The sequence below is a fragment of the Danio rerio genome, chromosome 20 (assembly GCF_052040795.2).
Source record: "Danio rerio strain M-AB ecotype USA chromosome 20, GRCz13ab, whole genome shotgun sequence".
Lineage (NCBI taxonomy): Eukaryota > Metazoa > Chordata > Actinopteri > Cypriniformes > Danionidae > Danio > Danio rerio.
Window position 1 is genome coordinate 29,937,673 of NC_141040.1, and position 12,472 is coordinate 29,950,144.

At 37.0% G+C, this 12,472-nt stretch overlaps 1 protein-coding gene across 5 annotated transcripts in view; it reads right to left on the minus strand.

Moving 5' to 3' along the window:
- si:dkey-12h9.6 overlaps positions 1-12,472 on the minus strand; it is an 83,322-nt gene that overhangs the window by 2,011 nt on the left and 68,839 nt on the right. The window contains exons 3-11 of one of the 5 annotated variants that reach the window (XM_087298233.1): positions 9,261-9,387; positions 9,033-9,156; positions 8,740-8,909; positions 6,980-7,424; positions 5,632-5,790; positions 4,567-4,737; positions 4,213-4,339; positions 1,928-2,167; positions 1,668-1,817 (exon numbers count right to left, since the gene is read on the minus strand). In XM_087298233.1, coding sequence (XP_087154359.1) covers positions 1,970-2,167; positions 4,213-4,339; positions 4,567-4,737; positions 5,632-5,790; positions 6,980-7,424; positions 8,740-8,909; positions 9,033-9,156; positions 9,261-9,387 — 1,521 coding nt within the window. In that variant the 3' untranslated portion in view covers positions 1,668-1,817; positions 1,928-1,969. Of the gene's footprint in view, positions 1-1,667; positions 1,818-1,927; positions 2,168-4,200; positions 4,340-4,566; positions 4,738-5,631; positions 5,791-6,979; positions 7,425-8,739; positions 8,910-9,032; positions 9,157-9,260; positions 9,388-12,472 lie in introns of those variants that run through there. The other 4 variants (XM_087298232.1, XM_087298231.1, XM_087298230.1 and 1 more) reach the window with 4 other exon arrangements.

Genomic DNA, 12,472 nt, shown 5'->3' on the forward strand with positions numbered 1-12,472 from the left:
AACTTGATCGCTCGAGGAGAGAGACAGGGATGTGCACTAGAGATACTTTACTGTGCTATTCATCTGACCTAATAAATGTAAAGCTGAGAACATCACCGTGACTCTCGCAATCTGTTCTCCTGCTAATTCACTCTCATCTCCATGATTTCTGGAGTATCTTATCTAATTCAAAACATCTTCGATTAGTTCATGAGATTGGTCTAGATGGGTGAGTAACGATCGAGTCATAAAATGTGATTATCAGCTGATACTGATCTCCAGCCGATCCATCGGAGCATCCCTAGTGGTAACCATAGTATAATAATTATTAGAATTAATGTAGACCAGGGGTGCTCAACCCTGTTCCTGGAGATCTACCTTCCTACAGAGTTCAGCTTTAACCCTGATCATAATAATAATAATAATAATAATAATTCCTTACATTTATATAGCGCTTTTCTGGGCACTCAAAGCGCTTTACACACAATGGGGGGAGTCTCCTCATCCACCACCAGTGTGCAGCATCCACCTGGATGACGCGACGGCAGCCATTTTGCGCCAGACCGCACACCACACACTCCACAATTGGTGGAGAGGAGATAGCGATGAAGCCAATTGGAATATGGGGATGGTTAGGAGGCCATGATGGACAAAGGCCAGTAGGCAGATTTGGCCTGGATGCCGGGGTTAAACCCCTACTCTTTTCGAAGGACATCCTGGGATTTTTAACAACCACAGAGAGTCGGGACCTCAGTTTAACGTCTCGTCCGAAAGACGGCGCTCACTGAGCAGTATAGCATCCCCGTCACTATACTGGGGCATTAGGACCCACACAGACCGCAGGTTGGGCACCCCCTGCTGGCCTCACTAACACCACTTCCGGCAGCAACCTAGCTTTCCCATGTGGTCTCCCATCCAGGTACTGACCGGGCGCAGCCCTGCTTAGCTTCAGTGGGCGACCATGTGAGAGTTGCAGAGAGCTAGCTGCCGGCTGATCAAACACACCTGAACCAATTAATAAGGACCTGTACAGCACTTGATAATTACAGGCAGGTGTGTTTGATATGGGTTGCAACTGAAATTTGCAGGAAGGTAGATCTCCAGGAACAGATAAGTTTTTGTATTTATTTCATATTTATATATATTTAATTTAAAAGATGCAATATTAATGAACAAAATGTGCTTCTTCCTAAAAAACATTAATAAATCATACTAATCCCAAACTTTTGACTGGTAGTGTAAATAAAAAATGAAAGCAAAGTAAAAATCAACAACTTTCATTCATTTTCTTTTTGGCTTTGCCCCTTTTATTAATCTGGGTTCACCACAGTGGAAAAAACACTAACTTATTCAGCACATGTTTTACGCAGCGGATGCCCCTCCAGCTGCAACCCATCACTGGGAAACATCCATACACACTCATACATTTTAGCCTACCCAATTCCTACCCAATTCACCTGTACCACGTCTTTGGAGGAAACCGGAGCACCCGGAGGAAACCCACGCGAACGCGGGGAGAACATGCAAATTTTACACAGAAACGCCAACTGCCCCAGCTGAGGCTTGAACCAGCAACTTTTCTGCTGTGAGGCAACAGCACTACCTACTGTGCCACTGTGTCGCCTCAACAACTTTCAGTTTAAGCAAAACATTTTGCAATATTCATTCTTAACTTTTTTTTTTTTTTTACTATTTTAAGGTGGTTTCACAGTGTAAAGAATGGACAGGAAAACATGGCTAGCAGAAAAAGGGAAGAAGGATTGGCAAAGTCCCTTGAGCCACTAATTGACCTTAGGTCACCATGAGCTCCTCAGTGCTACGTGTTGATGCATTAACCACTAGGCTATTGGCACTGACCATTTTAAACTCCTTTCTAACTAATCGTTTAGCTGTAAATCTAAATGTAAAAATATATAGTTAAAAAGCTCTCAAAGACTGACTGGTGCACTGATAAACAAAAACAGTAATGACATGAAAGTCTGGATAAGTGTTATAATGTGAAGTGGGATGAACCTTGCGCTATCTCCAGCTGTCTGCGTGCGTCTCCGAGTGCTGAGAACAGGTCTAGTTTGAGCCGGGTTTCTGCACTCAGGTTGTACTCGAGATGCTGAGCCTTGTCCTGCAGTGAGGAGAGAGCAGAGAGCAGAGCGTCGGCCTCCTGCTCACTGCATCTGTTCCTCTGCAGAGTCTGTGGATAAGCAGCACAAAATTACACACATCATACCACAACAGAGCAGAAGAGAACAGAACATGATAATGGCAATAGGGAAGGTTTAAACCATTTTAGATGATGATTTGAATCTCATTTGTCCAGTTCCAGAAAATGGCTTTCACTCACACAATTGTAGAAGGCAAAAGTGTGTAATTTGCCTGATATTGAGATTTATGCTACTTTCTACTTCAAAACTGTTGAGTTTGATGAGAAACTTGAAATGCATTATTTAAGTATGAACATGGATGTTATACTAACATATTACTTCCTATTTTTAGCAATCTGGCAGTACTTAAATTCCAGTCATATTAGAAAACAAGATGCGGTGCATGATGTGGTATATGATTTATTTTAAAACAATTTTCATTTAAAATGGTAAGTTTCCCAAATTTTGACAAGAAATGCCAAGTTGCACAATAATTTACATGTGATTTTTAAATATTTTTTAATAATTAAAATAATTATACATAATTTACATCTAATACAATATATGTATAACAGTTTTTTTTATTAAATATAATAAATATATATTTATGGTTACGTAACAATAATATATATATATTTTTTTTTTTTAATAACAAAGATACTGAAAAAACACTTAAAGACTGAAATATTATTTTCTTGTAAAAACATACCATTATTATTAATAAGTAATTCTTAATCATATTTTGCACCTCCTTTGGCTGCTGCTTGAATAATGTAAATTACACACTTCACATAAAAAAATTTGGATGTATATAGTGTTGCAGATCATAGATTTTTGGGCCAGCTAAATAAAGATTACACTGCACATTAGTTTTGTTTTCAAAAATATGTAATTTTAAAAATATATTATTTAGATTTTATTTTATATATTTTATTATATATATGGAAAATTGTGTGCATTATTTTTTACATGCAAATGTCCCATTGTTATAAGCATATTTACACTCACCGGCCACTTTATTAGGTACACCTGTCCAACTGCTAGTTTAACGCAAATATCTAATCAGCCAATCACATGGCTGCAACTCCATGCATTTAGCATGCAGACATGGTCAAGACGATCTGCTACTGTTCAAACCGAGCATCAGAATAGGGAAGAAAGGTGATTTAAGTGACTTTGAATGTGTCATGGTTGTTGGTGCAAGACAGGCTGGTCTGAGTATTTCAGAAACTGCTAATATACTGTGATTTTCACACACAACCATCCTAAAGGTTTACAGAAAACATTGCGAAAAAGAGAAAATATATCAGGGAAGTGGCAGTTGTGTGGGCATAAATACCTTGTTGGTGCCAGAGGTTAAAGGAGAATGGCCAGACTGGTTTGAGCTGATAAAAGGCATCATCTCAGACTGGTTTCTTGAACATGACAATGAGTTCGTTGTACTTAAATGGCCTCCACAGTTACTAGATCTCAATCCAATAGAGCACCTTAGGGATGTGGGTGAACGGAGATTCGCATCATAGATGTGCAGCCGACAAATCTGCAGCAGCTGCGTGACGCTATCATCTCAATATGGACCAAAATCTTTGAGAAATATTTCCAGTACCTTCTTGAATCTATACCATGAAGGATTTAGTTAAGGCAAAAGGGGGTCCAACCCGGTACTAGCAAGGTGTACCTAATAAAGTGGGCGGTGAGCATAGTCTGATCAACAACTGTGTGTCAAACAGTTTATTCTCCTGGGTCAGATTTCTATTACTCTGTTAAATTCATCATAATACTAAAACTCTCAGGTTTCACAATGATTTATGAAATATGTGGTTTTGGCCTTGGCATGGTTTATATAGCAGATGGCACTAACAGCATTTAAACTGGGCAAGGAACAAGAAATAATAATGACCAAAAAAATTAAAATGAACAGAAACTTTCATCCACAATGACAAAAAAAAAACAACAACACACAACAGACTGGAAGTCACCGGATCCATGCGTCATTACATGATAAACATAAAAAATATGGAGCACAAACATCCAGCACATCACAGCTATTGAATGCAGTGAGTAACTGAACAGATCTACGAACCGCGTCCTTTACCTCCACTTCATTCTCTAGAGCTATCATTCGATTCTCTTTCCCCTGATACTCCAGCTGTAGTTGTTTGTACTCTGAGTCTAGATCTTTAGCTTTTTTCCTCAACATTTGAGTTTCACTTTGTTCTTGCCTATAGTGGATGGAAAAATACAACATTTTACAAGTTCATTTTGTCATTGCTATTTTGCATTGACATCTCTATTGCCAATTATAGCCATAATTAAAAAGCAGGTCATTTAGACCTAGTCTCAAAGACAGAGATTATGTATCATCAGTGACCAAAAGCAAATTCACATTCACATGATTACTATAGGCATATCGACACTTCTTGCACTATAGTGATGTTGATATATTTACCTGTGTGATGCGCTCCGAAGTAAAATCGTTGCTTCATCAAATTTTTGGGCTCTGACTTCTGTGAGCTGTTTTTCTACCACAACTCGGGCGTCTGTTTCCATTCTGATTTTCTTTTCCAGCAAGGAACAGTTCTGTTTGTCCTTCTGTCTGGATTTACTCAGACACTGAATCCTGCACAGAAAATGCAATGTATTGGGTCAACATATATGTGGTGTAGTTATTCATTATTTCATTTTCTTTTCAGCTTAGTCCCTTTATTAATCCAGGGTCACCACAGCGGAAAGAACCACCAACTTATCCAGCATATGTATTATATTATATTATATTATATTATATTATATTATATTATATTATATTATATTATATTATATTATATTATATTATATTATATTATATTATATTATATTATATTATGTCACTTATACACTTCAATAGCATCACATGATAATTCAAAAATAATTCTTATATGCTGATTTGATGCTTAAGAAACATGGCTATTTTTTTATTATTGTTGAAAATGAATGCTTGACATTTTTGTGGAAACCATGTTACATTTTCAAGGATTCGTTGATCATTATAACATTATTTTTTTTGATAAATCTAATATAAATGTCTTTAAAGTCACTTTTTGATATTTAGCTATTTTAATTTAAATAAATGAATAAACAAATTGATTGATTGATTGATTGTATGATTGATTGATGATTGATTGATTGATTAATTAAAACCATTTATGATGAACTTTTTTGTTTTATAAAATGATTATATATATATATATATATATATATATATATATATATATATATATATATATATATATATATATATATATTTATTTTATTTTTTTTTTTTAACAAAAGTTAATAAATGGCTTTTGTAGTGACTCAGAAAAAGGTAAAGCCATACAAACTTTAAAAGGCTTTATTGAAACAAACAATTAAATAATTTTAAATGTCTGCAGTTAGTAAGAAACACTGATATGTTTGATACATAAATTCATACAAAAGTTCAAGCAGCGTGCGTGAACATTAACCCAGAGCAGCAGGAGGAGATCAGAGCACTCACTTGTTCTGCAGCAGTTCATTTGCATGTCTGAGCAGAGAGACTTCAGGCCGCAGACTGTGTTCACTGTTGGTGAGATTACAAATGTGACTGCGCAGCTCTTGCTCGCTCTGTCTGCTCGCCTGCAGCTCTCCCTTCAGCTTTCTCAGCTCCTGTTCCAGCCTGTGGAGCAGATGGAGATGACAGTGTAAATGTACTCCAAATTCATTAGACAGCTCACACAGTCCATTACACTTGTGCAAACATAAGGATTTTTAACACGGAACCCATAGTATATTAACACAGGAGTTCCCAAACTTTTCAGTCCTCAACTGCCAAAATAACAATGTCTCGTGACCCTAAATATCCTCTGAGGTGGTTATAAATCTGTAAACCATGGACACTGGCTGGACATGGACATAGTTTAATAAAATTAATTAGTTTTTTGGCAATCTCCATGTGTCGCAACCCCCTGTCATTGTCCCGTGACCTCCACTTTGGGAACCACTGTATTAACAGACTGCTTGAAGGCATTGAGTTGTATGCTAGTTGTATGCATGTTGTGTGTGTGTTGGTTTTTTAGGACTCTCCATAGGCCTAATGTATTTTATACTGTATAGACAACGTATTTGGCCTAAATCCAACTCTCACAGGAAACTTGGGGCTAAATTTAAATGTCAGAAGATCCCAGTTGATGATATAAGCGTTTGAATTACGAGGACTTAAGATATGCCCTCATAAACCATTTTAATACAATACAACCTGTACACACAAGTATGTGTGTGTTTGTTTACATGTGTGTCAAAATGTCCAAGCTTTGCAAAGATACTAATGACATCAAATTAGGTAAATGATTTATTGTAATTCCATTTGTTGTTTCGATATTGAAGATGAAGATGCTGTCGAAATGTGTTGAAAACCAGATCTAGAAGTTTACTATCTAGAAGAAGTTAAAAGAATTAGGCATTAAAAACAAAATAAATCAAATAAAATATGGTATGGTGCTCTGAAAATGTAAACTTGTAGATCTTCCTCAAATAATTCAACTAATTCATTTGAGTATTGAAATTGGACAGTTTATTCATTCATTTTCCTTGGCTTAGTCCCTTCAATTATCAGGGGCCGCCACAGTGGAATGAACCTCAAACTTATCCAGCAAATGTTTTACGCAGTGGATGCCCTTCCAGCTGCAACCCAGTACTGGGAAACATCCATACACACTCCTTCACATTCATGCACTATGGCCAGTTTAGCTTATTCAATGTTTAAAATTTCCTGTGTGCTTGGTCAAATGTTGTTTATTAAAATAGGAAATGACCAAAAGTGTTATTGGTGCATCCATATACTGTGCACTGAGATGAAATACACCTACTTCAGCATCTGCTCAGCATGTGGGTTGGGAGGATTTGGTGGAGGATTGTGGGTTGGGATGTTTGACGAGCACCGTTCAACAGATTCCCCTGTGGAGTTGATGGCTTTGAGGTTTTTCTGCCTCTTCTCGGCTTTGCCATTAGGAACATTCACTGAGCTTCGCTGCACTTTAGGCAGAGAGCTCTTGGAGGATCTTAGAGCTTTGCTGCTCTGATCGTCCTGAGGTAGGTTTTCAGTCATTTCTAGGATGGATGTGGAGTCTAAATGAATTTCGCCTCCGCGGTGCTTGGATGCTGGAGTTTGTGGATTTAGGTCTTTTTCAGGTCTGGAGGGAAGTCTGTGGATTTGAAGGCAGTCTTCCATGTTGTGTTTGTCCTCTGAGGTGGTGGTATCAGGTGGACACTGGTATTGCGTTGGCCTGGATTTGGACATCTTATATTTGGAATCTGTGCAAAGACATTTGTTATGATTTTACAAACTTATGAACCAGATTCTTTCTGGAAAATCAGAAGATACAGTTGTGTTGTTAGTGGATGGTATATTAACGTATAATGTAATTTAAATGTAAAATGAACTGGTGATATTTCTTTCAGGGCATTAGTTCTAGGATTGTATCTAGTATCTAGTATTTTTTACAATGTACTGTAACTTGTCATTGAAAATAATAAGCTTGTGAATATAATGTTGGCTATTTTGTGGAAAGTTTCATTTATTTTTTAAAATGTAACAAAACAGCATGTAAATAAAATAAGACAATGTTAAACAATGCAATGAATACAATAAAATCCCATTAGTCCACGTTAACTAACAATAAGCATTACATTAGTAATCTTTTTATAAATGTTACTTAATAAATCTACAGAAGTTCGTTATTAGTTCATGTTAGCTAATTTTCAAAAACTAATGTTAACAAACTTTTGATTTTTAAAAATGTCTAAGTAAATGTCAAAATTAACATTACAATTAAAAAAATACTGTTAAATAGGTCATTGCTGATTTTAATAAAAGTGGTTATCTTATGTTCTCAGATAAATCTTCATGGTAAAGTGTGACAAAACTATACAGTATTTAGTAAATAATAATATAATAGAACAAAAATATGAAATTGGATCACTGAATATATTCATTCATTCATTCATTGTCCTGTCGGCTTAGTCCCTTTATTAATCCGGGGTCGCCACAGCGGAATGAACCGCCAACTTATCCAGCAAGTTTTTACGCAGTGGATGCCCTTCCAGCCGCAACCCATCTCTGGGAAACATCCACACACACATTCACACACACACTCATACACCACGGACAATTTAGCCTACCCAATTCACCTGTACTGCATGTCTTTGGACTGTGGGGGAAACCAGAGCACCCGGAGGAAACCCACGCGAAGGCAGGGAGAACATGCAAACTCCACACAAAAACAACAACTGAGCCGAGGTTCAAACCAGCGACCCAGCGACCTTCTTTTGCTGTGAGGCGACAGCACTACCTCGCCACTGAATATATTAGTATAAATAAATTACTTGGTAATATAATCAAAATAAATATATACATAACATAAAACGATTACATTTGCTGGTATCTAATAAATGTTGAAATGAATATTAAGATTAATAAATGCTTTAGATTTTTATATCTATGAATCAGTTCAATGTAGTTAACAAGTTAATCAAGAGTACCATCTACTGTGTTAGTGTTACCCATCTTAGAAAGACTTTGTAAATCATAATGTTTGTAAAGGATATAGTACTGTAAACAAAAGTATACCTTCCATCCACAATTTTGGGTAGAGGTGCATGTAAGGAGGTAGGGATTGTTGCAGGAGATCCATATGGAGGTCATTCTCACTGTGAGCAGATTTCTGAGTGCGCAGCTTAAACATGCTGGAGAAATAGCAGGTTGCATCAAATCCCATATACACAAGCGGATAACCAATGCTGGAAGAAACAATTATGGCACGTGTTAAATTACAACAGGAAGCACAGCTGGTAAAATTGTTTTTCATTTAAGTCCCAAACGACAATCAATTCCAAAATAAATGAAAGACAATTTGAGCCTACCAGTGTGCAGCAAATAGATGTGACAGATTTGCATAAGGGCTTTTGAGTTCTTTCAAGCGCAGAGACGCCTCCATATAGACTAAGAGGATCCATAATGTCACAGTTGACATACAGATTCCTTTCTCTGTAAATCAATCAGTCAGTCAGTCGGTCAATTGATGAATTGTATGAATGGTGATCTGTGAGTGTTATTGACATGGTGGCTTTATTAGAAGTGTTCAGTCTTACCTGTATGCCACATATAGTTGAGTAAGACATAAGTACTGGCGGCAAAAAACAGCCAGTGTAAGGGTACAAAAACTAAACAGAATAAGTCCAGGGTAAATGCAGCACACACAAAAACCACACAGATGGCCTGTAAAAAAGCAGAAGTTAGTTGTGATTACTATCTTTTATTTAAGTCATGCACATAAATGCATCAAAAATATATAATCGTTAATGGCTGTTTCATCCCAAATGAAAATGGTCATCTTTTACTCACCCTCTAAGACTTTCATTCATCTTCAGAACACAAATAAAGATATGTGTAATCAATATATATATATATATATATATATATATATATATATATATATATATATATATATATATATATATATATATATGTATATACACACAGTTGAAGTCCCCCTGAATTATTAGCGCCGTTGTTTATTTTTTTCCCCAATTTCTGTTCTGTTCTGGGAAAATTGTTTCAGCATATTTCCAAGCATAATAGTTTTAAAATCTTATTTCTAATAACTGATTTATTTTATCTTTTCTATGATGACAGTAAATAATATTTTACTAGATATTTTTCAAGACACTTCTATACAGCTTAAAGTGACATTAAAAGGCTTAACTAGGTTAATTAGGTTAACTAGGCAGGTTAGGGTAATTAGGGGCCAAGCACCGTAGGTGCGTAGGCACCTATTGCTTTCGTTAGTGTTCTTATTATTAGGGGCCAAGCACCGTAGGTGCGTAGGCACCTATTGCTTTCGTTAGTGTTCTTATTATTATTATTATTATTATTCTTCTTCCGTTTCTTCCGCCGGATTTGAATGGCAGCCCATATAGGCGTATGCGGGAAAGTTGTATAATTTGGCACAATGATAGAGGACAGTATTAACATTAATCAGACCAAACATGAAGTCTCAAAATCAAACTCTCTAGCGCCACCACTTGTCCAAACTTTCACATACATTTATCATCATAACTTTTGAACCGAATGGGCTACAATCAAATTTCTTTTTTTCTCTGATTCCTTGGCTCAGTCCGATTCAAATGCACCCTATGACGTCATTTTCCGTCATGAATTTTTTCGCGCTATTTTAAATTTTTCGAAAAACCTATTTGATCGAACTCGTCCTAGGCCATTTCTCCGATTTTCACCAAAATTGAATCACATGATCTACAGACTATGCCAACCAAAAGTTATGGAATTCAAGTTGATTTGACCAACCGTTTTCGTTTAACTTGCGATCAAATTTAACAAAGGACTTGCGAAAATGGACTTGAGACGATATCTCCGTAACGCATTCACCGATTCACACCAAACTTGGTGTGTGTTATGACAACTAGGGTGTGAGGTTACAGGCAGAGTTTCGGCGCACTGCCCCCTAGTGGTCCGGAGATATAAAAAACTTGCTTTTTGGCTTATAACATCTCAACCTTTCGTCCGAAACTCATAAAACTGGTCTCATTACATCCGGCAGAGCATGTCGAGTCAAATGATGTCTGATTTTCACAGGTCAGCCATTTTGGGCGTCGCCCATTTTGATTTTAGGCCAAAAATGCTATATTTTACCAACATATTCACATATTATTACAAAACATGGTATGCATCTGGCACAATGATAGAGGCCAGTATTAACATTAATCAGGCCAAATATGAAGTCTCAAAATCAAACTCTCTAGCGCCACCACTTGTCCAAACTTTCACATACATTTATCATCATAACTTTTGAACCGAATGGGCTACAATCAAAATTCTTTTTTCCTCTGATTCCTTGGCTCAGTCCGATTCAAACCCACCCTATGACGTCATTTTCCGTCATGAATTTTTTCGCGCTATTTTAAATTTTTCGAAAAACCTATTTGATCGAACTCGTCCTAGGCCGTGTCTCCGATTTTTACCAAAATTGAATCACATGATCTACAGACCATGCCAACCAAAAGTTATGGAATTCAAGTTGATTAGACCAACCGTTTTCGTTTAACTTGCGAAATAATTTAACGTAGAACTTGCGAAAATGGACTTGAGGAGATATCTCTGTAACGCATTCACCGATTCACACCAAACTTGGTGTGTGTTATGACAACTAGGGTCTAAGGTTAATTGCGGAGTTTCGGCGCACTGCCCTCTAGTGGTCCGGAGATACTAAAAACTTGCTTTTTAGCTTATAACGTCTCAACCTTTCGTCCGAAACTCATGAAACTGGTCTCATTACATCCGGCAGAGCATGCCGAGTCGAATGATGTCTGATTTTCACAGGTCAGCCATTTTGGGCGTCGCCCATTTCGATTTTTGGCCAAAAATGCTATATTTTACCAACACATTCACATATCATTACAAAACATGGTATGCATCTTCAACCCCATGCCCTGAAAGTACTCAAAAACGTCTGGAGCAGCGCCACCTTATGGCCAATAGTGCTTGGCCCCTTAATTGCTGCTTGCAGCTATATTTAGGGGCCAAGCACCGTAGGTGCGTAGGCACCTATTGCTTTCGTTAGTGTTCTTATTATTATTATTATTATTATTATTATTATTATTATTCTTCTTCTTCTTCTTCTTCTTCCGTTTCTTCCGCCGGATTTGAATGGCAGCCCATATAGGCGTATGCGGGAAAGTTGTATAATTTGGCACAATGATAGAGGACAGTATTAACATTAATCAGACCAAACATGAAGTCTCAAAATCAAACTCTCTAGCGCCACCACTTGTCCAAACTTTCACATACGTTTATCATCATAACTTTTGAACCGAATGGGCTACAATCAAAATTCTTTTTTTCTCTGATTCCTTGGCTCAGTCCGATTCAAACGCACCATATGACGTCATTTTCCGTCATGAATTTTTTCGCGCTATTTTAAATTTTTCGAAAAACCTATTTGATCAAACTCGTCCTAGGCCGTTTCTCCGATTTTCACCAAAATTGAAACACATGATCTACAGACTATGCCAACCAAAAGTTATGGAATTCAAGTTGATTTGACCAACCGTTTTTGTTTAACTTGCGATCAAATTTAACGAAGAACTTGCGAAAATGGATTTGAGAAGATGTCTCCATAACGCATTCACCGATTCACACCAAACTTGGTGGGTGTTATGACAACTAGGGTTTGAGGTTATATGCAGAGTTTCGGCGCACTGCCCCCTAGTGGTCCGGATATACAAAAAACTTGCTTTTTGGCTTAAAACATCTCAACCTTTTGTCCGAAACTCATAAAACTGGTCTC